At 30.8% G+C, this 23810-nt stretch overlaps 9 protein-coding genes and 1 non-coding gene across 15 annotated transcripts in view; 7 read left to right on the plus strand and 3 right to left on the minus strand.

Moving 5' to 3' along the window:
* LOC118441684 (TBC1 domain family member 14) overlaps positions 1-1024 on the minus strand; it is an 8453-nt gene extending 7429 nt beyond the window's left edge. The window contains exon 1 of the mRNA XM_085656886.1: positions 1-1024. This exon is cut by the window's left edge and continues 1445 nt beyond it. Within this exon, the coding sequence (XP_085513012.1) occupies positions 1-619 (619 nt within the window). The 5' untranslated portion in view covers positions 620-1024.
* A 166-nt stretch (positions 1025-1190) lies between these two features.
* mus304 (mutagen-sensitive 304) lies at positions 1191-4279 on the plus strand. The gene has a single exon (XM_035866395.2). It carries the CDS (start codon positions 1485-1487, stop codon positions 4206-4208), a length of 2724 nt encoding a protein of 907 aa, XP_035722288.1. The 5' UTR covers positions 1191-1484; the 3' UTR covers positions 4209-4279.
* Positions 4280-4714: 435 nt separating this feature from the next.
* On the plus strand, positions 4715-6795 carry LOC118441788 (lipid droplet-regulating VLDL assembly factor AUP1 homolog). The gene is made up of 3 exons (XM_035866688.2): positions 4715-4991; positions 5417-6327; positions 6455-6795. Exons 1-3 carry the CDS (start codon positions 4951-4953, stop codon positions 6688-6690), a joined length of 1188 nt encoding a protein of 395 aa, XP_035722581.1. The 5' UTR covers positions 4715-4950; the 3' UTR covers positions 6691-6795.
* TfIIEalpha (transcription factor IIEalpha) lies at positions 6777-14202 on the minus strand. 3 transcript variants are annotated; one of them, XM_085656952.1, is made up of 9 exons: positions 14138-14183; positions 12731-12808; positions 9081-9173; positions 8583-8805; positions 8262-8428; positions 8051-8179; positions 7738-7964; positions 7221-7660; positions 6777-7138 (listed from the first exon to the last, which is right to left on the minus strand). In XM_085656952.1, the coding sequence occupies exons 4-9, from the start codon at positions 8707-8709 to the stop codon at positions 6963-6965; spliced, it is 1266 nt and encodes a 421-aa protein (XP_085513078.1). In that variant the 5' UTR covers positions 8710-8805; positions 9081-9173; positions 12731-12808; positions 14138-14183; the 3' UTR covers positions 6777-6962. The 3 variants fall into 3 exon arrangements, with proteins under 3 accessions (XP_085513078.1, XP_085513077.1, XP_035722580.1); XM_085656951.1 differs by having other exon boundaries at positions 8937-9173; XM_035866687.2 differs by lacking the exon at positions 9081-9173 and having other exon boundaries at positions 14138-14202.
* LOC118441791 (rab-like protein 3) lies at positions 9110-10652 on the plus strand. Its single transcript, XM_035866693.2, has 5 exons — positions 9110-9290; positions 9529-9738; positions 9820-9968; positions 10081-10194; positions 10256-10652. The coding sequence occupies exons 1-5, from the start codon at positions 9245-9247 to the stop codon at positions 10433-10435; spliced, it is 699 nt and encodes a 232-aa protein (XP_035722586.1). The 5' UTR covers positions 9110-9244; the 3' UTR covers positions 10436-10652.
* LOC118441785 (putative ATPase N2B) lies at positions 11053-13946 on the plus strand. Of its 3 annotated transcripts, none has more exons than XM_035866684.2 (8): positions 11053-11449; positions 11655-12048; positions 12329-12514; positions 12592-12833; positions 12908-13076; positions 13156-13296; positions 13369-13488; positions 13560-13946. In XM_035866684.2, the coding sequence occupies exons 2-8, from the start codon at positions 11671-11673 to the stop codon at positions 13680-13682; spliced, it is 1359 nt and encodes a 452-aa protein (XP_035722577.2). In that variant the 5' UTR covers positions 11053-11449; positions 11655-11670; the 3' UTR covers positions 13683-13946. The 3 variants fall into 3 exon arrangements, with proteins under 3 accessions (XP_035722577.2, XP_035722578.2, XP_085513076.1); XM_035866685.2 differs by having other exon boundaries at positions 11054-11224; XM_085656950.1 differs by having other exon boundaries at positions 11058-11224; positions 11758-12048; positions 13560-13944.
* A 604-nt stretch (positions 14203-14806) lies between the features above and the next one.
* On the plus strand, positions 14807-16313 carry Dera (deoxyribose-phosphate aldolase). The gene is made up of 5 exons (XM_035866689.2): positions 14807-15040; positions 15146-15330; positions 15403-15547; positions 15615-15991; positions 16082-16313. Exons 1-5 carry the CDS (start codon positions 14974-14976, stop codon positions 16262-16264), a joined length of 957 nt encoding a protein of 318 aa, XP_035722582.1. The 5' UTR covers positions 14807-14973; the 3' UTR covers positions 16265-16313.
* A 92-nt stretch (positions 16314-16405) lies between these two features.
* RpS4 (ribosomal protein S4) lies at positions 16406-18434 on the plus strand. The gene is made up of 6 exons (XM_035866692.2): positions 16406-16555; positions 17020-17278; positions 17564-17661; positions 17728-17899; positions 18005-18134; positions 18259-18434. Exons 1-6 carry the CDS (start codon positions 16553-16555, stop codon positions 18383-18385), a joined length of 789 nt encoding a protein of 262 aa, XP_035722585.1. The 5' UTR covers positions 16406-16552; the 3' UTR covers positions 18386-18434.
* On the plus strand, positions 17307-17452 carry LOC118441995 (small nucleolar RNA SNORA16B/SNORA16A family). Its single transcript, XR_004838285.1, has one exon. It is a non-coding gene; the product is annotated as a small nucleolar RNA SNORA16B/SNORA16A family (small nucleolar RNA).
* A 20-nt stretch (positions 18435-18454) lies between the features above and the next one.
* LOC118441784 (putative tubulin polyglutamylase TTLL2) lies at positions 18455-23319 on the minus strand. Of its 2 annotated transcripts, XM_035866680.2 has the most exons (10): positions 22565-23319; positions 22070-22206; positions 20720-20845; positions 20504-20607; positions 20288-20420; positions 19934-20210; positions 19643-19845; positions 19315-19578; positions 18947-19239; positions 18455-18858 (listed from the first exon to the last, which is right to left on the minus strand). In XM_035866680.2, exons 2-10 carry the CDS (start codon positions 22145-22147, stop codon positions 18738-18740), a joined length of 1599 nt encoding a protein of 532 aa, XP_035722573.1. In that variant the 5' UTR covers positions 22148-22206; positions 22565-23319; the 3' UTR covers positions 18455-18737. The 2 variants fall into 2 exon arrangements, with proteins under 2 accessions (XP_035722573.1, XP_085513136.1); XM_085657010.1 differs by lacking the exons at positions 22070-22206; positions 22565-23319 and adding an exon at positions 21456-21994 and having other exon boundaries at positions 18499-18858.
* Positions 23320-23810: the final 491 nt, after the last annotated feature.

A 23810-nucleotide genomic window follows, 5' to 3' on the forward strand; every position in this document is an offset into this window, starting at 1 on the left:
CACTGCCACTTTCAAGTTTCATATATTTATCTCCATCAATTTTTGACACTATACTGGCTGACAATTCTTTACCATTGCATGGCGATTCTAAATACTGTGATTTACAGTCATAATGCATATCGTTCTCTTCCATAGAATATATCTGTTTTGTAGTAGGATTATAAGCCAAAGACATACTCTCCAAGGCATGACTGAGACTGGTACCTGCCACTCCTACAGAAACTACATTGCCAGCGTCGTACCATTTATTTTCACGAATGTGTACACATAAAGCTTTTGTCTTTACCGCTGGCATAGTAACTACATCACATGCCAAAGCCTCATTTACATTGACACTGTTACAACTTACAGAATCACCATTCAATGATACTAATTGCTGTTTCCCTACTTTCGGAGCAATATTATTGGCGATATAACAATTGGAATCACGTCCAGCTACTTTCAAAACATGATAATTATTGGATGGATTGTTATAACGTGATATCAAATATGATGCGGTCTTTTCAGACGCGACACTCTGACCATTACTCCCATTTAAATGCTGAGGTACGGGAGTCTTCATGGCTGATAGGTTTGTCCTAACCTTATCAACACGTAGATAATCTTCTCGACAACCCATTCACACGATAAATCATTGAACGTGTAACAAGTTAATTTCTGTTTATGCATTCTCTTTAATCGTTTAGTTTGCCTCCTCGTTTAATCATAGCACCGATATCATAATTCTTAATAATCCTTTCATATATAAATCCATTCCAACACTTGGCAACACCCAATATACAATCTGTCATAGTTGGAACAGCTGTTACATCGTTACTTTCGTATCAACTTGTACCATTTTATTCAATTATTTTTACATAATATACTGATAAAATATTGATTCAATGATTGCCCCCAATTAAATCATCGATATAAATACAAGGTGAAGAAATTGCGTGGATATTTGGCAGAACACAGCATGTATTGACGGCGATCACTACCTATCCGAAAACTTGATTTATCTTTATGCCGTATTTTTAATACCTACGTAGATTGGACGGGACATGTGTTGATAATTGAAAACGAAGGCAAAGAGCAAAGTCTATGGTGCATAAACGCCATATTGAATGGATGCATCTGTTATATCTTAACCTCGCAATTTCTCAAGTACCAACATTTTGATTGGTCCACCCTAACATATATATATCTATATATTTATAATCGACGAATTTCAAAATATGCACTTTTATTTATATTTGTTTACGTTCATATGTAATATTTCATGCTGATAAAATATTTTTTTGTAATATTTCCATTTTTTACTATTTTATCTCCTATACGTTTCATAACGAACACATATGCATCTACTATGGACCTCTTAATGATTTCAACACGTAATAACCTTTAAAATAATCGTGTACATATGACTTGTGTTAATAAAAGATTTTTACGGTACATAAACTATATATAATGATTCGTCAAATAATCTGTAGAATGTATATCTAATGAATATGTTTAAACGAACTGATAAAGACGACAATAATTATTCCTCGGTACCTACGAAACGCTTGAAACTTGATGGATCGAGATCTTCATATTCTGGAGCAAGATCTAAGAGTGATTCCTCGAATAAACAAAATGTACGTTTTGAAGATGTATGGGGCGATGATTTTGCCGAAGAAGAGATCGAGAAAATGGACTTTGTAGCATCCCAAGCATGTTTGCATGACGATAATGTTTTCCACAATGAATCCAAGGGAAAACAAAATTCTCTTGTCACAAAAGAGAATCTACCATCGACAAGTAAACAAATGTTCTATTCCACTAATACAGAAAATCCTATGTCACAAGTAAAGACATTTACACAAAGTGATGACTATACTGATTTTGAAAAGAAATTACTATATAAGCAGAATTATAACTCAACGTTTCAATTAAATAGAAATATTACAATATCAGATAACAATGAAAATAAAGATTTAGAAAAAGAGTTAAATAAGTTAAAGTTAGAGAGGAACAAGTTATTGAATGACTTTATAATGAAAGATGGAGAAACGGTTTTCTTAAGAAATCAATTACAGCAAACGCAGGTACGTGCAGAAAATGATAAAGTAGAGAAAATGCATTTAATCGAAGAACAGGCGAAACGACATAGAACAGAGATTAATCAAATCTTTAAGGAAAAAGAGGATTTAAAAACTCAACTTGATTTACAAGCTTTGGAGATAGAAAAACTTTTGGAACGATGCAAGTTGTTAGAATCTGGACATATTAAGTTGGTAGAACCACATACCGCTAATACGATGACACCCAATATTAATCGTAAAATTAATATAAAGAGTCATTCATTGTCTAATATCAAGTGTACAAAGAAAAAGGATGCGGATACTCAAGTATCAAACTTGTATCATAGAAACAGTCATTTTTTAAGGACATTGATATTTCATTATCCTCTTTTGAAAATACCATCACAATGTTTTCGGCCTGGATTGCCAGAAAAATCTCTGGTTGAAATTCAGATAACAGAAAAAATTGGAAAACAAAATTTACTTATTTTACAAGAAGAGCAAACATTTAGAATTTTTGAAAATCCAGATCTAGTAAAGCCCATAATCACTACGATAAATGGTAGAAAATTATCTTTAGAATTTGTCCTATCAGATCTTGCTATAATGAAAAATAAGATAAGCTCAGAATTGGATTCTGATGCCTGTATACCTATTATAAATAAATTAGTTTCAACTTCAAGGGAGTTGATTATAAATACGATAATTGTTTTGCGAACTATATTCAATGCCATGAAAAATGATGACATCAGAGATATGAACGATCTATATTTTTCTGATGTTTATAAAGCTCCAATTTTTTATACCAAATCTACATGCGATGCAAACGCATGGCATGAAAATGAGCACGGAATAGAAGCTAGAAGGATGTTTGGTATTTTATCGCATATTGCATCCGAATCATTTTATCTGAGTAATTATATAGCAGGACAAACATCATTAATTGTAGATGAAGATACGTCTTATGAAGAGTATTCGAAATATATGATACGTTATAATTCTTGGGATAAAAAAGGTCTAGATTTTGAAATGTTAGAAATGATTTTACAGCTAGTAACTTTAATAGGACTAGTGAGAAGATCTCATCAATTTAGTGGCCTTATAAGTGCAATTGCAGAGCTTTTATGTAATGTATCCAAAAAAGTTGGATATTGCGATAACGGAATAGATTTTGTTTTCGAAATATTCAAAGAATTAGTGTTTTCAAGACCCCTATCACTTTGCTACGTTCCATTGACCAAAATGATGACGACCCTTATTAATTATAATACGTTTCTTGAAAATATTTGTATAGATCCACATAACGTGGGAGAAAGTATCTGGGAGGATCCTCTACGTTTTACATCAGACGCTTGCATTTTGCAAGTATTTATAAGACAGATTGAAAATGTTGACTTTGATCTCATAACAACAATAAATATAACACATTCGTTATTAACATTTATACAAACTGCATTACACTCAAATGCTCTTCTTGTAAAAACTGGAAATTCTTGCAATTGTTGTATGAAACTATTGAGACTCATTATAAAAATGTTATGTCGATGCTCAGAGGTCTCTTTGGGTAAATTACAATTTGAAAATGACCTATGTATATTCAATGATGACTTCCTTTCGATGAACATAGATTATAATTTCACGGAAAGATTGAATAAACGGTATATACATTGTACTGAATTGAAGAAATATGGTATAAATGAATACATGAAGCAAATGTATCCAAAAGATCGATCAGACAAAAATTATTGGATTAATATCAGAAGGAAACAATTAACTACGATGAGAGACGGAATTAAATTTTTACGACATTTAGCAACGTGCGATCCAGATTTCATGATACGATTATCGGATATCGAAGATTCATTTCATTTATTTATGAATAATATTGGTACCTTTGATAATTTAATCTTACACGAAAACGAACGAGAAGCTATAAATCTCATCAAATCGACATTCATATTCGACAAAACTTTATTATCTGAAGGTCAAGCGAATAAAAAGAAAATCAATCTAAATGAGTTAAGTATTGCGACGAATTTTCGAAAGGAATTTTCTGATTTTGCTTCGCAAGAAATGGTAAGCAAAAATAGTAATATAGAGGATTATCATAATATATTCGTAGCGTATAAGAATTTGTACAGTAACAAAAGTAAACAATATTGAAATCATTCTATGTAACGAAGATGGAATAATTAGATGTAAAAGAATTCGAATATATTAAAAGAATTTCGATATTTCGATCTTTTTCCTTCTACCTTAATTTCTTATTTCTTTTATTAATTGAGCTCATTTTATTTTCGTCAAACGATAATAGAAAGCAAAAATCGATCGATCGATCGATCGATCCTTACCTTTATATCGTATTTTTTTAATTATCTTTCGAACATTATATCCATTTATTATATACAATTAATTTAATCTATACAAATTTTTTTTATTAATTAATAAATCAAATTTGTACGTTCAAATTGATATTTTATTCATTTTTCTTAAAAATAATTTTTCATTTTGCTCATTGGTCGTGAATAGAGGTCCGTTTTTTCGTGTAAACCAGAACGATTGGAATTGGCCAACGAAACTACTGTAATTAACCAATCATCGTCTAGTCCTTTAGTTAAGGTGAAAGTAACATTATGGCAGTGATTTCATTGAAATGTAATAAGAAAAAACACCAGAATTAGTATAGACTATATACTGTGTAATGTACGAAACAGCTGATCACCAAGGGTAGTAAAAAAGAAAATCTATATTATAATTGGAAGACTATTAAAAAGTAGGTTAAAAAAAGGTCATTCGAAAAAGACAATACTGTTTCGCGAATATTTTACATCAAGATTTATTTGTGGAGTAATATAGAATTACGAAAGTGTGAGTTCTCTGGTATAACAGATGTTTGTTGTGAGAAATGTCACAAATTGATATTCAGGATTTATTTGATAAAAGCAGGTGAGATGACCAGCTGTGTGCAATAATGTGTATCCATGTAACATTAATCGTAACGATTTTAAAGTAATTTTTTTCGCATAAAAAACGATGACAATATATCATTCTACAATTTACATATCTCACGTTGCATAAATATAATATATAAATATATTATATCAATGAAATAATCTGTAAATATCTTCTATAATGAAACTAACCTATCGTATAGGATTTTTATAACATATATTCATCTACTTGAAATATTTATACATACATACATACATACATACATACATATATATATATGTATGCGTGTGGATATATATATATATCAAATTACAGACAATGAAATGTAAAAATTAAAACTATTGGCTTCATATAAATATTATCCATGTTTAATAATTTTTCGATTTTTTGTAATGAATTAATTAATGTATATTCTGCAGGTTTTCCAGTAGCTGGTATCGTATACCTTTAATATTATATATACCAGTGGGTATAATACTTGTATTAGTACGACTTTTCATCACTCTACAGCTTTGGCTTCTTGCATCATTATTACCAGATTGCAACACACTTCGTATATATTTACATCATTGTCTTAGTTTTGCATTTGGTATTGTGGTCAAAGTAGATCCAGAAGGGGAGTCTAGAGACAAACAGTCAAGAATTATAATTGCTAATAATGTGTCAGTTTTGGATCATTTCGCTTTGCATCGAGCGATGCAAACATTAATGCCTAGTGTATGGGAAATACCTACTGCTCTCAGTTATGCATTGGGATTGCAAGAAATGAATATGAGTAGTAAAGAATCTCTAATTGCAAATATAAAACAATGTCTTTCGACATCTCATTGCAATATTGCATTACAACCTGAATTTGGTACAACTAACAGCCGCATTGCTTTATTGAAATTCAACTCATGGCCCTTTAGTATAGAAACTTCTGTTCAACCTGTTGCTATTAAGGCAACAAGGCCCTCAATTACATCTGTACAAATTACATCGTTGGCATCTACATGGTGGACAGATGTTTTTTGGTTTATGTATGTTCCATATACAGTTTTTACCTTAAAGTATTTGAAAATTAAAAGAAATACAGATCATGAATTATTAACGAGAGAAGTAGAGAAGGATATAGCGAATGCTCTAGGACTTAATGTGAGTTCTCATACTGTGTCAGACAAAGCAGAATTTGAAAAACGTTGCATCATGGAAAAAGCACACACCAGAATACTTCCTGCAAGAGGATCACAAAACACAACAGGAATGCATAATATAGAAATACAAAGAATGGCAAGACAGGTCAGTGAAGTGCTTCCATTCGTTCCACATAATGTGATATTACGCGATCTTTGTAAGTACAATATCTCTCTCTCTCTCTCTCTCACTCTCTCTCTATCTCTATCTCTACACACATCCCACTCATATCTACTTTAAATCAACATTAATTAATAACATATGAAATAATATTATTGTTGTAGTAAAAACCAGGAATGTTGATATCACTATAGCCAATATTCTTGATGGGATAGTTGCTTATACTCCTGAATCTAATTCTCAGACAACTACATCTGTAGCATCTGCGAGCAAAATACAAACAAGTGTAACAAAAGATAATAATTGTTTTGGTACAATTTCATTCCAAGAAAGGAAAGCTCAAATGATCAGAGAAGCTAGGGAAAGGTATATTCAAAAACATGGACTGAAAAATTGCTGACAGTCTTATTCTTCTTTTATCATAATCATAATATTGTCATTAAGAATAAATATATTATTGATGTTTTACTGCATATGTATTTACGATTATATCACATAAATATAATTTTATTTCTAAAAAATTATTGTGTTACTTATTATGCATATAATCGTTGTAACAATTCTTGGAATCATTTTATTTTTTGGGGACTGTACAAAATATTACATATTGAATGTCAAATATATAGCAGTCTTTTAATATGTATAAATTCAATGATTTTGTCTAATTTAAATTTAGTCATACATATGAGAATAATATTCCTGATAAACTTGAATATAAGCTTCTTTCTCTGTAGGTGTCATTTCTGCTATTAATGTATCATTAACATCTGTAATAGCAACACTTTTTCCAGCCACACTGACTGTTGGTACTAAATCGTCATCTTCTGAATCCATAGTTTCCACTTCACCTACGTGACATTAATAAATTTGGTAATATATATATTGTATGTAAAGTATAGATAATAGTATATTGTTCCATGTATAATGTACCTGTATCAATAGTTTGCATGTCATTAATCTCTTCATTATCACTACTATCACTGGATTCTTGAGGTAATACTGCTTTTATAGCAGATGTTGTAGAATTGGTCCCACCTTTCTTTTCATGCGCCAATAATACTGACATAATATCTTCACCCTGCTTAGTATTTGTAGTAGTAGTATTTGTGGCAGTGGCGGCTGCTTTATCCAAAATAGTTTCCTGTGTATTTATTCCATCAGCCTGAGAGCCATCAGCATTAATAACAGTACTTTCCATCATCCAAATAGGTCTTTCTTTTCTACGATTTGCTGCATTATCTTCGGAAGATTCATCTCCAATGGTAACATCGACTCTTGTATCTTCTACCATAAAACCAGATGTTCTTGTTGCTTCGCCAGACCATTGTTCATTAGGTGCCCTAAGATTGCTTGGTTTTCTTGTGTCGATACTGAAAAATAAGAAACATTGGCAGAGAATGTAGAATAATATAAACATACAATATACCATGAAATGTTCAATATATACCCTCGAATAGTATTAATATCCACTGGCTCGGGTTCTAATATTTCAGGTGCCAATTTAATACCTTCCACTGCCCTCAATAAAATATATAAAGGTTCTAATTGTTCATTAAATTTGGCTAATAGCAATCTAGAATCTTTTTTAGGAAGAGCAGACTGATCCTCTTCAACTATTTCTCGACAAAATGTACATCTGAATTCACCAGTTGACATATCAAACAATTGATCTGCCTAAATCAATCAAAGATTTTAATGTATAGTGATCAGATTTATTATTACATTAGTTACATTTTTACAAAACTATTGATTTAACTTACTTCAAGATCTGTAAACGTTTTTAAACAATTTGTACATTTGAAACTGGCTCTACTAGTTGCATCTCGCTCTTCGGTTTCCATTCTTTTTCTCATTAGATCCAGCTTATATTTTACCACATTTACAAAAGTCTAAAATAATTTAAAGATTATGTATAACAATGTGATTTGACTATTAAGCACAGATTATCTTTTATCACATATTTTTATTTACCTTATAATTAATAAAATAGTAATTGACTTTCTGTGCTTTTCCATCAAATCCAGTTTCCATTCTTAATCTAACTTGTATAAATTTGTCATTACGTAGAGTAGATATTCTTGCCCTTAACATTTTACGTTCAAATTTTAACAGTTCACAAATGTCATCCTCTTTCATACCTGTTTGAATCAAGCCTCATTAGCAACATAAAACTATCTTAAATAATGGAGCATATATATATATGTGTGTGTGTGTATATATACATATATATATATATATATATATATATATATATATCAATATATATATATATATTGATCTAAAAATACTTACACGGATTTCTTACTAACATATCCACAATTAAAGCATCTTCTATAGTATAAAAGCCACGTACAACAAGACGTGCTAATTGTTTCAAACTACTGGGAACTTCTGTAACAACTTTTTCTTCCCCACTCATTTTTTGTTTGATATATAACTATATATAGCAATAATGTATATAACAAAAATTGGTAAATACAATTATTCCATCGATAAAATATTTTTCTTAATACGGCTGCAAACAAATATAAATTATAAAGCATAAATAAAATTATTTATATCATTGAACATGTGATTTAATTTTATTCAACGTTTTCAAATTACATTCTAAATCAAATTAATATTTGATATTGTGAGTAAACTAACCTAAAAAATCTTTATGTATTCAATAATTATTTTGTATAATACACCTATTATTATAATGTAATCAAATAGAAAATGATTTATTTTCTACTACAAACGAGAATAAATTTAATAAAAAAATGTTACGAATCATAATTATAATCATACAAAAACAAACTACTGTTACTCGTCACTTGGCGTGAGGCTTGTTTGTATCGTTATAGCTCTTAGGTTATATGTACTTAGCATCATCAATGCCATCTGTCAAGTTAAATTAGTGACGTATTAATTACTAAATAACCTAAAATAAATACTAATATTATAAATTATTAATGGCAGCGATAGATAAAGTTAAAATTATTGTAGTTGGTGATTCTGGTAAGTAAATCGAACAATCTATAAAAATTTTATTTTTATAAATTCTCTTTAGTAAAAATAAAAAAATATGATAATCGTAAAAAATGCAAAAATACTTTTAAAGAATACGTTTTCTTATGTAAAGTACAATATTCTTAATATATCTTTTGCAATAAAATAAAGTAGATCAATTTTCCTATTGCTTATTGTGATTTTATAAATGCTACAATATGTTTTAACAAATTTATTTTGTATACAGGTGTTGGTAAAACATCATTGACCCATCTTATATGTCATCAACAACCAATCAGCAATCCTTCTTGGACAATAGGTTGTTCTGTTGAAGTGAAATTGCACGAGTATAAGGAAGGCACCCCTAATCAAAGAAGATATTTCATTGAATTGTGGGATATAGGTGGAAGTCAAAACCATAAAAATACAAGATCTGTCTTTTACAACCCTACAAATGGTACAGATGAAGAAAAAAAAGTTTTCTACCCAAACAACTAATATAGTCTTAATGTCTATCAAATTTGTTTATATTTTTTAGGTATAATATTGGTTCATGATTTAACAAATCGTAAATCACAACAAAATTTACAGAAATGGTTACAAGAAGTATTGAGCAAAGATGGAAATTATTCAAAATCGAAATCATTCGATGATTTTGATCCTGAAAAATTTGTAGGATCGACTCAAGTAAATATAGTATTGAATAACATTTATATATATATATATATATATATATATATATATATATGTATATATATATGTCTATATAAATATAATTGAAAATGAATGTAATTTATAGATTCCAATATTAGTTATTGGTACAAAACTTGATTTAGTATCGGAAGTAAGATCAAACATGCACAGACGTACTTCAACTATTGCTGAAGAATGTGGAGCTGATGAGATATTTTTGGTATGTCAACATTTCATGGATATTCATATGTTTAATAAATAAAAAAATATTTTATTTCTAGGATTGTTGTCAAGTGAGGGCATTGGCAGCTGGTTCTAGTTCATCCGTAAAACTCAGCAGATTTTTTGATAAAGTCATTGAAAGGCGTTACTATGCTATTAGGGAAGGAAGTAGTTTAGACAAACGAAGAATGACCACCTATACATCAACATACAATCCAAAACTTTATCATAATGATTAAAAATATAGTTTTTTAATCCCTTTTTGTGAATACTTTATTTGTTTTTTTTTTTTTCCATTTACATATTATAGTAACAAATATTTGGAAGTGAACCTTGACAAATATTATATTGTAAATATTGTATTAATATTGATTATACATATGAAATATACGGGTTTATAAATTCGTTACAAATAAAACGAAGCTACGATTGGCTGAATGCCAACATTCTATATAACATGGACTTCATCGAAAGTTTTTTAACACATATAGTTCCTAGTTATCTCTTTTTAAGACTTTTATCTTTTGCAATAATTAATGAAAAAAAATTGATTATGTATTCGGACCAATATAAATTCGATCAAAAAATACTTAATTTTTGTTTAAACAGGGCAAAAACGATTCTATCTAAATACGGTAACAGGAAATGACATTTGAGTTAAAGATTGAACGTGTACTTCCTCTTCAACGTATACACATGCTCGTGGATGTAATAAAGACGTTAACTACGTCATTGTCTTGCTTTTTTTAACCTCCCTTACGTCATGCTGGTAGCGCGCAATACATAAAAATTTCAAAAGATCTTTCCCGTACTTTCAAGAATAAGTACCGAAGTGTATATATGTTGTAAAAGCTAAAGACATCGTTAGTAGTGAAAATGTCGCGTCAAGTTAGATAAGAGCGTAGAATATTTGATAATGATCGTGACGTAAATCACCTGACTTTCAAACCTGCGTATAGACAAGAGACAGATTTTTTTCCTCTTCTTGTACCTTGTACAAGATTTTTATTAAAAAAATTTTAATTTCGGTATGATCTTTTTGTATCTTTCCATAAGCGTAACGTCCGAACTGTATTATGTTTCCATATTGATCGCGTTCAGTTAGCAACTTCTTTTATGAAGCGCAACGATATGAATAAATACGTTATATAAATTTTCTATCCATTCGAGCATATAATTACGTGTATCTCTCTGTGTACATTGAACTGAATAAATTGGAGAAGGAAAATTCTTTTTTTTATTTCCTTACTAATGTATGTAATATTCCATTCATTACTCATTGTTTTACTGAGCATGTGCAATTCAAATTCCTGATGAGACATATCTCTTTGATGCTGACTAAGGCACAACCATATTGATTATATTTTATTTCAAAAATACAATAAAAACAGTGAATAGAATATTTGGAAGAAGTTTCCTTTTACCTACAGAAATTTATAATCTATTTTTTTCTTTCAGAATAATTACGACCACAATGATTAGCCTTCTTGTGACAAAGTATTCTGGTTTAAGTTACATTTCACAATTACTGCTACGATCACAACCTGTTTTTTCCTTTCAGTATTGTGGATATGTTCATGATGCAAAGTTAAACGTTACTAATGGTCCTATTGGAGCTTTGAAAGAAAAAATATATAAAAAAGAATTAATGAATGATGAATGTCAGTTAAAAGTAGTAAAAAGTTTGCAAAAAATATATGAAGAAGTTCATGAATATAAACCAGATCAATTTAATGTATTAGGAAAATGGTTTGGATGGAAAAAAAAGGATCCACCAAAAGGGTTGTATCTTTATGGTGCTGTTGGTGGTGGTAAAACAATGTTAATGGATCTTTTTTATAATTGTTGTCAGGTATCTCAAGTTAGATTTTAAGTAAGTAATGCACATGGGGAGCCAAAATATGTTAAAGAGTTCTATGACAAGGTGTGATATTTTTTCAGTGTAATTCTATAGTATAAAGGACATGCTGCACAGGAAATATACCTTGTACAGTCAATGGAATATATGTTATAAAGACAATCATAGAAGCGATGTAAAGGTATAATGGCTTTCCATATGCAATACAGAATAAAATTAAACTTTGTTTTAATGTCAAGTAAGATTGTTACTACCGTTGACTATGTTGCTTTAGATTCAAAGTAAGAAACGTGTACATTTTCATTCCTTCATGCTTGATGTGCACAAGAAAGTTCACGAGGTTAAGAAAACTATAGTGAGAAATACTAATAGTACTAAACTTCAACCGTTTGATCCAATACCACCGGTAGCTGCTGCTATTACAGAAGAAGCTTGGTTATTATGTTTCGATGAATTTCAGGTTTCAATTTGACAATATTTTTCTTTAAATAAAAACGTATCTTTGCTTTTTATATTATGTCATACTATATATTTCAGGTGACAGATATTGCAGATGCAATGATATTGAAACGATTATTTACTGAATTGTTCAATAACGGTGTGATTGTTATTGCAACAAGCAATAGATCGCCCGATGATTTGTACAAGAATGGATTACAAAGAGGAAATTTTATACCTTTTATAAAAATCTTAAAAGACCGCTGTTTCGTTGAAACATTAGATTCTGGTATTGACTATAGGTCGAGGGCTGGGTCTGGAGATAATAAAATATATTTTATGTAAGTTATTAATTATCACAAAAATATTTAATACTATTATATAAATGATTAATAGAGACTTAAATGTATTTCAGAAAAGGGAAAGATGTTGTAAAAGATGTTGATAATGTTTTCAAATATCTATGCTCAAAAGAAAATGATATTGTAAGACCACGCACAATTTCTATAAAAGGTCGTAATGTAAATTTTCAAAAAACTTGTGGTAGAGTTCTGGATTCAACATTTGATGAATTATGCGATAGGGTAAACATACTGTTCATCCTTTTTAATATAACACAACACGTATCATATAATAAATATTACTTTGTCTATATCTTTCTAGCCTCTTGGTGCTAGTGATTACTTGGAACTAAGTCAGATTTTTCATACAGTAATAATAAGAGATGTTCCACAATTAAATCTTCGATTAAAATCTCAAGCAAGAAGATTTATTACTTTGATCGATACATTATATGACAACAAGGTAATGCTAAATTATTTCACTGAAATATATTTCATTATAAATTAATATAAAACATATACTAATTAATCTCAGGTAAGAGTTGTGATATCTGCTGCAGTACCACATACACAATTATTTGTAGCAGAAGGTGAAAGCGAATATACGGATGATAAACGAATGTTAATGGATGATTTGAAGATTTCACATGATTCTGTAAGTATAAAACTTTTAAACTCTCAATAAGATAGAAAAAGTTATAAAATAATGTTAATAAATATTTTTAGGCTGATCATAAGTCTAACATTTTTACTGGCGAAGAAGAACTTTTTGCTTTTGATCGTACCATATCCCGATTATCAGAAATGCAAACATCTCAATACTGGGAGCGATGGGAACAACATAGATAATGATAGTCTCACTTTAGTACAAATTATTTTAGTAGTATTTTATAGTATTTTATTTTTGATTGACTAATTATGGTACAAATTGTTTTAATAATTCATATCCTTTATATCAAATGACTTAATGGTACCTGGTTTCTTAAATATTATTTTAACATTATTAACAAAGAGCTCAAATAGACTTGTTAATTTATGTATTATTTATTCTTAACTTATAATAATATATTTATAATATGTATATATGACTGAATGTTACCAAGGTTGTTAAAAAGAATATTAAAATGCGATTTTTTTTTTTTTTATATTAAGAGTTGCCAATGTATGAACAAATTTGGAATAGAAATTGTTTTACGTTTTACGTCATTGCGTTTAATTATTTATTCCTAATGTTGATAATATAATGAATGATATGAATTTCTTATTCTATTTAATGAAGACACGAGAAATATTTGGTTACTCACCGATGATCGTAATGACCTTATTTTGACAAACCACCCGCCTTCTCTCATGACCTTGTCAGTGATTGTCGAAATGAAAGTAGTTCTTTTATTGGTAATGTATTACTACGCAAGACAGACAATGCTTATTGGTTCCTTGAAACGCGGTAATAAGTAAATCATAAATATAATAAAAATATATTTTATAAATTGTAAAACAAGATAAATAATTTGTACATATATACATATGTATATATATATAACATTTTTAAATTACTAAGTTATATTGTATCTTGATTTGATGTGGATATTAAAGATAACGAACGAATTGGCGAGAAAAACTTATGCGAATAAAATTTTAATATATATCTTGTTATATTAATTTTTGAATGATCAGTTCTCTTTGTATCGTCCAATTACAAAATGTGTTATAAGTATGAATATTAAAGAAACTAAGGAATACCCATATAGTTATAATATGAATGAAAATGATCGTACGTTGTTGCCAATCGATATAGTTTATTTTACTTCGTTCATATGTACTATCCTAATCGAAAACATTCGATACATTCTATATTTTTAATGAATTATGAAATTAATTCATTGTTTACATTTATCGTTTTCTTTTTAAATACGTTTATATAAACATCAGTAACAGTAGATAATATATACATATATATATATATATATATATATATATATATATATATAATACTGATATGATCCAAAAATATTCCACGTGTTTATAAATGTATAAAATACCATCGAAACAGTATTTTATTTAGAATATATGATAATAAAAGTAGATAAAAGAGTATTTCAGAAATTACACAAACTTCTCAGTTTAAGTAACTATCAAAATGTCTGAAAATTCGGAGGAAATAGTAATGGATGCTGAAAATAAAATTAATAACGCATTTTCCACTGGTAAATAATTAAATACATTGAATATTTTGTTTATCATTAAAAATTACAATATTTCAGAATTGAAATATATTATTTAATATATTATTATCTTTCTTTGCTATGTAGATTTATTAGATGTTTTTATTGACGAGTTAGAAATAAATGAAAAAGTAAGACAAATAAAACATGAAGCAAATTGTATAAATGGAACTGATAAAATTGTTACATTACTTAGAGCAGTTACTTTTGTTGATTTAACTTCCTTGGGAGGTAATGATACAGCTGTTACAATTGAAAAATTATGCAAAAAAGTAAGTTGTAATATATGATGTTATGAAAATATAACAATGATAGTTTTTTATTTATTTTTGATCTTTTCACAGGCTTTAAATCCTATTGATGACTTAAAGTTTAATTGGGATGAACCATTGCATACAGCAGCTGTATGTGTTTATCCATTAAGAATACAAGATGCTATAAAAGTGTTACAGAATAGCGACGTAAAGCATAACATTTCTGTAGCTTCTGGTAAATTTGTTCTATTATATTTTTGTATTTAGAGAATTATTAACTTAATAATTCAATTTTTGAGTAGTAGCTGCAGGGTTTCCCTCTGGTCAATATCCTTTGCAAACACGTCTTGGGGAAATATATTATGCAGCAAAAATTGGAGCTAAAGAAATTGATATTGTAATTAATCGGCCATTGGCATTAGAACATAAATGGAAAGATCTATATAACGAATTAAGAACAATGCGCAAAGCATGTAATACCACATGTATGAAAACGATACTTGCTACAGGAGAACTATTTAATTATTATAATATATATAAAGCTTCAATGGTAGCTATGATGGCTGGTAGTGATTTTATTAAAACATCCACTGGAAAAGAAACTGTAAATGCCACTTTATCTGCCGGAATAGTTATGTGTAAAGCTATAAAAGATTACTATGCACAGACAGGGAAAAAAGTAAGCAGATTAATTATGTAATATAATAATTATATTCTCCAATAATATGATCATATTAATTTTATAATTTATTCGTATAAAAATCCTTAGGTCGGGTTTAAGCCAGCTGGAGGTATTAAGACTGCGTCGGATATCTTAGAATGGATGACATTAATTAATAAAGAATTGGATGATTCATGGTTAAATAAAAAATTATTTAGAATTGGTGCATCCAGTGTACTGGATAGTATTGCTAATGAAATTAATTGTACAATTAGCTGTGATGGCAAATAATGTATGATTTTATATATGATTTTATATATTTTAGAAAGTGTTACTTTACATAAATGTATTATAATAAATTCAATTTAGATCATTGTTATAAATTATTTCTACCAGAATAATTATTGTTAAAATAATTCCATGATTTCAGAATAATAGAAGTAGATATCGATGAAAAAAATCGATAGATGAAAATCGAATACCGCTTACCGCCATTTTAACTGCAGTAGCGTCGCCTGCAATTTCTTTATACAATCAGAGACAGTACATGCTTCTGCCTTTATCGTCTAGAAAACCAAGATGGTAAGTTTGCCTTACGTTGTCAATTCAAAATCCGTTCACATCGGATGTATGCTGTGAAATATCTACAGATTTTCACGTGGAAAATATCGTGTATTAATTAAAGTTTTCAATGGCATATATATGTAATATTAAATTGTGTTGAAAGAATTTGAAAAATAAGTGACTTTAAGACGTGCTACTTATTGAAAATTTTATTTTTCAATTATGTTGAGTTTTATATTTGATTTATCTTCGATTACAGATATATACGATGGGTATTATACATTTAAAAATAATGTTTATAAACAGTGTTAATTTATTATTATATAAAGTACATGCTTAGATCGGGACATAACCTAACAATTTCGTTTATCATTACAATCTGCTTTTTATTTATAGTTTACATTTATTTTTTATGTATACCTCTAACGTTTACACGTTTATTTTTATTTCTTATTAAATAATAACCGAGTGTTTTTTCTTAGGCTCGCGGTCCTAAGAAACATTTGAAGCGTCTCAATGCTCCCAAAGCATGGATGTTGGACAAATTGGGAGGTGTCTATGCACCTCGTCCGTCTACTGGACCACATAAGCTCAGGGAATCGCTTCCCTTGGTCATATTTTTACGTAACAGATTGAAATATGCTCTAACTAATTGCGAAGTTACAAAGATTGTAATGCAACGACTTATCAAAGTTGACGGCAAAGTACGCACTGATCCCAATTATCCTGCTGGTTTTATGGGTAAGCAAAAAACACCATATACTAATTTTTATGGCCTTATCGAAGCTGCAATACTTTTTATAAAGAAGTGCTGCAGTCAAAATTGGCCAAAAATAATCTATGAGCTCCTTACTTATGGTCACAGGTTGAATTAGATTAAATATTCTTGCTGTATTACCCAGAAGGAGTACAAATTTTATATTTATAATTAAATGCAGAAGTTGTAACAGAAACATATCAATTAATTTTCATGTAATAAACCAATAATATTAATTAATTAATGACTAATCGTGTTATTTATTATAGATGTTATCACCATTGAAAAGACCGGTGAATTTTTCCGTTTAATTTATGATGTGAAAGGACGTTTCACTATTCACCGTATTACAGCAGAAGAAGCTAAGGTATTTTAAAATTTCTTTTTTATCAATTAAAATGATTCTCATGTTATACGTTGTTTTTCTTTATAGTACAAGTTGTGTAAAGTCAAGAGAGTTCAAACTGGTCCAAAAGGAATACCATTCCTAGTTACACACGATGGAAGGACAATGCGCTATCCGGATCCTTTAATAAAAGTTAATGATACTATTCAATTGGATATTGCCAGTGGAAAAATATTAGACTCCATTCGTTTCGATTCAGGTAAATATTTATCATTAGTATATTAATATGAGATTAATGTTACAAGAAGAATTTTTGTTGAATATTGAAAATTATATTTTTGAAAAAATATTTTTTTATTTGTAGGAAATTTGTGTATGATCACCGGCGGAAGGAATTTAGGTCGTGTCGGAACAGTCGTTAGTCGTGAACGTCATCCTGGTTCGTTTGATATTTGTCATATTAAGGACTCTCAAGGACATACTTTTGCCACTAGGTATGTCAATGTAAATTAATGTTTTATGAAATTAATTTCTTTTATATTACCAACAATGGGTATAAATTTATCACCATTTACTTATTTCATACGAACAATTTCTAAGTACGAATGATTTACATAGGTTGAATAACGTATTCATTATTGGAAAAGGTCTAAAGGCATATATAAGTTTACCAAGAGACAAGGGTGTCAAGCTTTCCATCGCGGAAGAACGTGACAAGAGGTTAGCAGCAAAGGGAGTGAATTAATGTACATTTTTAAAAAATATCCAAATAAACTAAAAGTTTTTTGGTGAAACGTAGAACATTTATTTAATGTTCCACCATTGCGCAATACGACTGCATACATATATCTATGTAAAAATAGTTAAGATATAATTGACAGGATTATAAGATCGATCAAGATTTTAATTTAAAAGACACATTAGAAGTTTCAAGATTGAAGTATACTTAATATTTCGTAAGTTTAATGAACACATATGCAAGAGAAGATTTCGATCGGCAAAAGCAGTTAACTGCATTTAACTTTGAACGAATGTGTTGTACATTTGCAACATAAAATATATATTTCTTACCAAGTATAAAGACAAATATCTATGTTCTACTTTTCTGGCAGCCAGACTTCTGCATTTAAATTAAGCGAAGCTTGCAGAAGAGCATTATATTGGTCGTCTCTTTGTTTTTCGTTTCCTCGATGGATATCTTTGGCAGCTTTTAAGTACCTACAAGGAAAACGTGCTTGAATCGATTAATATCATTTCAAATATATATTCTGAGAAAGGTCAAGTGGACGAGATAAATTTAGAATACTTGTTTATACAAAGAATCGTGTCTTTGATTTCTCTTTCAATGGAACGCGGTGCATCTGTTTGTGAAAATTCAGCATTTTTGGAATGTTTCAATCTTGTTAATGGACAAATGCGAACCCATCCGCCTTCTCGAACGCAAGGAACATTCCAATCTCTACCGTTATCCCATACTGAAGCTGATGAATGATTGTTGATGTTATTGCCTTTGAAGTCATGTCGAATGCATTTGTCCATCAATAAAGGATTATAACGAGACCAGGAAGTCGGACACATTTCTGAGGACGATTTCCTATACTATGAAAGGATCAATTTATTAACCGTATTAGTCACATTTACACGTTGATACTTGAAAAAAATTATAAATCGTACGGCAGAACGTGTTTCAGAATATAGATTCATGATGGTGCCATCGTTTCTATTAAATTTGGATTTTTTCTTCGTAGAACGATTTGCACAAAGTTTGGAAGACGAGTTCTCTTCGTTTACTACACGATCGTAAGACCAGATTTTAAACAACGATAGTCCAGTATTACAGACTGGAAGGCCCAACAAATCGAACAAATCATGTAATAATGGTTTTTTCACTTCCGAATCGATCTCACATTCATTGCTTAAAGCTGGACTAAGATTTACCTTAAAAAGTAATACAGTTTATATAAATATATAACAATTTATTATTAACAATCTATTATTGTACCTCCAATAACCATGGTTTTAAATTTTCATCGATTAACACGTCAAAGCCAAAGAATTCGAAACAATTAGAAGAGCTTGGTATACCAGCTGCTTGGCTTATAATCGTTAAACTCACGAGACAGGCTATTCTTTGCCAAAGAAACCAATCGAAGTATCCAGCCTGCTCGAAGTATCGTCTGAGTTGTCTCAAAGTCCATTTGCAACCTTGGAAAGAAAAATGAAAGGAAGGGTTGCGTAGTAGTCGTTTAAAGAGAAAGGAAGATGTATGTATGCGTCTTTAACATGGGTTTACCAGCACCAATGCGTTCTTTTTTCTCCGAATATCCTGGGCCTAGTTTGTTCAAGGAGAAGTTCGTTAAATGACGAAAGGGATCGTCTAAACGTTCCAAGGAAAATTTCTCGGTGGCAAATCGAGCTATACCTTCCTTGTAAAGATATATCGTCAAGGGACGATAAGAAGGTACGCAAACGTAAAGACGTAAGTCAAACTTGTAGCCACCGATGAGAAGAGGATTTTCTATGTATCTTTGTACAACGGCCGAATTGTTGTACGAGAGATCGCTTAATTTCTGCGAGCAATGAAATAGAAATATATCAAACGGATTAAAAAGAAATTAATAAAAAGAGTTGGAGAATTTCAACTTACACGGAAAAGAAATATTCCTCTTCCTTGGCTTTGGCTGACCGGTTTGCAAATCCAAACTCTATCGTCCTTCTCGTAACGACTACAATCTTCCGCGAGTTTCGTATATTCCGAGGGCAAATTATATCCTACAGGACTGACGGGAGATGCATTATATTTTTTTTTGTGATAAATGTGTATAGAGAGATCGGAAAAAAAATGATCGTACGCGTGCCATACCTGAAATCGTAAATCGAGCCGTGGCCCTTTTTCATGCATTTTAAATGACGCACGAGATTGTCCTTTCTACAGATCGAATTTCCTTTTGGTATTCGATTAACGAACTGAAAAAAAAGAAACGATTGAATATCGAACGAAAATATTTCGAATATCAAGTGAACGTGTCAAATATAAAAGAAGAATAGGAGAAAAAGAGAGATACGACGTAATCTTTACCTGCCAAGGAAATAATGGTTTAAATTGGGTAAAAGGAAAACCACCGGATCGCCACCATAAATTCCATCGATCTTTGAATACATTATTTTCTCCCGCGTATTCCCTCCATCCTCGTTCCGTGCAAACCTACGAAAGACGTAGATCATTTTTCTTGAAGCATTTAAAATGGTCAATAAATCGTTTCTAATTCGTTCGAAATCGTTTCTAATTGACGTTTATTTTCAATTATCTCGTTGGAGACGTAATATATAAATAAGGTTTCATGAATCATCCATTTAAACCGTTCACAATCGTATAGAGAATTCTGGGTATCCCGAATACGCGAAAGTCTTCGCACGAAAGCATTCATATCGGAAGTTCGTTCATCGCGTTTCGCGCTCAACGATTTATTAATTCTCTCGAACACGAAAATAGGATTGCCCTTGATTTATTGTCGCATTTATTAAAGCATTAGGAATGGCCTGCTGCTATATCGAAAGCCAATAAAGAACGACAATAATTGAAAATTACAAGAGCGCATTGCACTCTCTATCCGCTCGTTATTTCTTCGTAGCATAGCGAAAGCGATCTTAAATAAATAAGGGGTAAACAATCTCTCTTCGGTCAACCGCAAATTACGACCACGCAACGTCCGCCGACTCACTTTTCATTTAACCCATTTTTCTCTTTTCTACGTTCTGTGCCAGGTGCATTTAACGATCAAAGCCGCCCCAACCAATTTGTCTAATAAATGTACCTCGTCACGAGCTATCTCCGGTACGAGCTTTCAAGTTCGTCTCTTCTTCTTCCTATTCTTATTCTTCTTCTTTCTGTTTTTTTCTTTTTTTTTTTTTTTCTCCTTTTCCTTTCGACATTTAAATGCTTCGCGAAGCGGAGAAAAAGTATTCGCTTTGAACGTTTTACGCAGTCACGAACGAAAAATTGTCGTGACATTGAACGACATCGGAAGACAAATCGAAAGACTCGCGCGATGAGAGATACTCGTTTAATAATTGAGTTCGAACAGTGTCGTTTCAGGAACTATTATTAATTACTTCCTCTTCCTTTATCCTTGCATGTCGCATGTAATTAATCATAGACTTTAGAAGTATCGTACACGCAGCGGAAATTCGTTGCGTCTATTCGCCTATGCAGATATGGCATCTGTATCGTAGCTTCGAAAATATTTGGTTCAAGGTTAACAAGCAATGCTAACTTTGTAACCGGGCCAAATTAAAACCAAAGAAATTAAAAAGTTTGACGACAGATCGACTAGTCTATTTTTCGACTGTATTTTTTGACTTTGAATATATGACGATTTTTATTTATCCTATCCATGATAGAATCGTTTCAACGATTTCTCTACGATACCTGTACGAGTAGAAGAGGTCCTGCTCCGTTCTCGTTGAGTCTGAATACGAAAGGTCCTTCCAAGCATTTTACTGCCATGCCGGAGCATGATATATCTTATAGGATTGAAAAGAGGACGTTACGACGTGCAAGAAACTCTGAAATAATTGGCGTATTTAAGAGGGAATTAGAGTTCACACCTTGTAACATTTCGATGTGACGTATACGTAAGTTCTTATCGTGAAAAATCAATGAGAAAGTATGTGCCAAAAATAGATGGTCGTTAGCTTCACGCTATACGCAAAGAATAAAAATGATCTGAGATTTTTTTTTAAATTAATATCACGAACGATAAGCGACGATCGACGTTTTATTAAAAGCAATAATAATCACAGAAAGATATCCGTGTTACATATATTAAAAAGTCAAACGAAAGATACTTTGACCACTTCTACGCTGCGCCTGCGTCTGATTCAAAATGAAAAGCCCGCGAAGGTAAAGAGATTCGCTACTCACTTATTTATCTTGCGATCGATCACGCTGTAGCCGAAACGATCGTCCTTTTTATCATTAAAATGATCAATCTCTTCATTTTTTCTATTTTCTTTTTCCATCCAAGATCACGAAGGATCGGTTACTTAAGTGTAAAATAGAAAAAGCTCGTCGAGATGTATTCTAGACGAAATCTAGATTCTAACTGGCGCGTTTACGAGCTTTCGCGATAGCTCTGAGTTTCTTCGCAGGTGCGCAGGTTAATCCGTCCTGTTACCGCGCGAGCTTGCGAAGGACACCGGAAGTAAGAGAGATCGCGTTTTACGTAAAAGAAAGGCGTAAGCTCGCGCAAACTCGCTCGCCTTTCTTAGTTAGGAATTTCGAAAAGTATTAATTTACGAGAAAGCTCATTAGGTACACGCAATCCGATCACAGCTTTTCGACTTTGAACTTTTCTACGTTTCTATACTTCGAAGGTTCCTCGAGTTATTGATGTTAATATTTTAGGTATGAGTTTGTCAAAGGTATGGAAATTATTTAAACGCAATTTTGACGTCATCGTTATTAAAGACGGTCAGTGGGACTTGCTTTAATATTACCTTTCCCTTTCGCTTTGAAGTTGCTTTCATGTCGAACGACGTTGAACGTTCGATCCTGTACAACGTCGAATCGATAAAAGTATGTAGTTAGTTTCTTTTTGGAGTTCGTTGAAAATTACTCTCTCGAGTTTAACGACCGAAGGAAGAAAGTTCAGTTTTATCGGCTCACGATCGTGAATGGTATTTCATGCGAAAGAGCTTAGGACGGATATGGATTAAAAATAGGTGTATAGAGGTGAATTCGACCAAAGTTTTTCTAAATGTTAATCGTCCTTTCTAAAATTTACCTTACGTGGATTAGAAGTATGGGAACCAAGCAAAAGTATACATTTCATTTTATTGTAAGCAACACGTAACACAGATACAGAGAGGTTCTATCCTGCCGATAATTAAGCCCCTTATCGATCCGATTATTAACTTTATTAATCACGATTATGTGAACCATCGTTCACGGACACGCTTGGATGAATCGCATAGTTTTCTCTCCTCGCATCTGTCGTAGGATGATTTTACGCTCGTGAATAACTTTCCTTCAAAGTCTTACGAACTAAAATTACACATTTATTATATTATTATTATTATTATCATTATCATCAACATCATCATCATTATCATTATCATCATCATTATCATCACCATCATCATCATCATCATCATCATCATTATCCTCT

The sequence above is a fragment of the Vespa mandarinia genome, chromosome 5 (genome assembly GCF_050613455.1).
Source record: "Vespa mandarinia isolate Hongniang chromosome 5, ASM5061345v1, whole genome shotgun sequence".
Lineage (NCBI taxonomy): Eukaryota > Metazoa > Arthropoda > Insecta > Hymenoptera > Vespidae > Vespa > Vespa mandarinia.

Excerpts from the sequence above, each read along its gene's own strand:
- LOC118441788 (XM_035866688.2), top strand. The coding sequence starts at position 4,951 with ATGTCACAAATTGATATTCAGGATTTATTTGATAAAAGCAG. Across the intron at positions 4,992-5,416 it reads GATTTATTTGATAAAAGCAG|GTTTTCCAGTAGCTGGTATC; the intron begins GTGAGATGACCA and ends TATATTCTGCAG. Across the intron at positions 6,328-6,454 it reads TGTGATATTACGCGATCTTT|TAAAAACCAGGAATGTTGAT; the intron begins GTAAGTACAATA and ends TTATTGTTGTAG.
- Dera (XM_035866689.2), top strand. The coding sequence starts at position 14,974 with ATGTCTGAAAATTCGGAGGAAATAGTAATGGATGCTGAAAATAAAATT. Across the intron at positions 15,041-15,145 it reads TAATAACGCATTTTCCACTG|ATTTATTAGATGTTTTTATT; the intron begins GTAAATAATTAA and ends TTTGCTATGTAG. Across the intron at positions 15,331-15,402 it reads TTGAAAAATTATGCAAAAAA|GCTTTAAATCCTATTGATGA; the intron begins GTAAGTTGTAAT and ends ATCTTTTCACAG.
- mus304 (XM_035866395.2), top strand. The coding sequence starts at position 1,485 with ATGAATATGTTTAAACGAACTGATAAAGACGACAATAATTATTCCTCG.
- TfIIEalpha (XM_035866687.2), bottom strand. The coding sequence starts at position 8,709 with ATGAGTGGGGAAGAAAAAGTTGTTACAGAAGTTCCCAGTAGTTTGAAA. Across the intron at positions 8,429-8,582 it reads TATGTTAGTAAGAAATCCGT|GTATGAAAGAGGATGACATT; the intron begins GTAAGTATTTTT and ends TGATTCAAACAG. Across the intron at positions 7,965-8,050 it reads AAACGTTTACAGATCTTGAA|GCAGATCAATTGTTTGATAT; the intron begins GTAAGTTAAATC and ends TGATTGATTTAG.
- LOC118441785 (XM_035866684.2), top strand. The coding sequence starts at position 11,671 with ATGATTAGCCTTCTTGTGACAAAGTATTCTGGTTTAAGTTACATTTCA. Across the intron at positions 12,515-12,591 it reads TATGTTTCGATGAATTTCAG|GTGACAGATATTGCAGATGC; the intron begins GTTTCAATTTGA and ends TATATATTTCAG. Across the intron at positions 13,297-13,368 it reads ATACATTATATGACAACAAG|GTAAGAGTTGTGATATCTGC; the intron begins GTAATGCTAAAT and ends AATTAATCTCAG.
- RpS4 (XM_035866692.2), top strand. Across the intron at positions 17,662-17,727 it reads TTACAGCAGAAGAAGCTAAG|TACAAGTTGTGTAAAGTCAA; the intron begins GTATTTTAAAAT and ends TTTTCTTTATAG. Across the intron at positions 17,900-18,004 it reads CTCCATTCGTTTCGATTCAG|GAAATTTGTGTATGATCACC; the intron begins GTAAATATTTAT and ends TTTTATTTGTAG.
- LOC118441784 (XM_035866680.2), bottom strand. The coding sequence starts at position 22,147 with ATGGCAGTAAAATGCTTGGAAGGACCTTTCGTATTCAGACTCAACGAG. Across the intron at positions 20,846-22,069 it reads GACCTCTTCTACTCGTACAG|GTTTGCACGGAACGAGGATG; the intron begins GTATCGTAGAGA and ends CGTCTTTCGTAG. Across the intron at positions 18,859-18,946 it reads ACGATTCTTTGTATAAACAA|GTACTTAAAAGCTGCCAAAG; the intron begins GTATTCTAAATT and ends TTTTCCTTGTAG.
- LOC118441791 (XM_035866693.2), top strand. The coding sequence starts at position 9,245 with ATGGCAGCGATAGATAAAGTTAAAATTATTGTAGTTGGTGATTCTG. Across the intron at positions 9,739-9,819 it reads CTTTTACAACCCTACAAATG|GTATAATATTGGTTCATGAT; the intron begins GTACAGATGAAG and ends TATATTTTTTAG. Across the intron at positions 10,195-10,255 it reads GAGCTGATGAGATATTTTTG|GATTGTTGTCAAGTGAGGGC; the intron begins GTATGTCAACAT and ends TTTTATTTCTAG.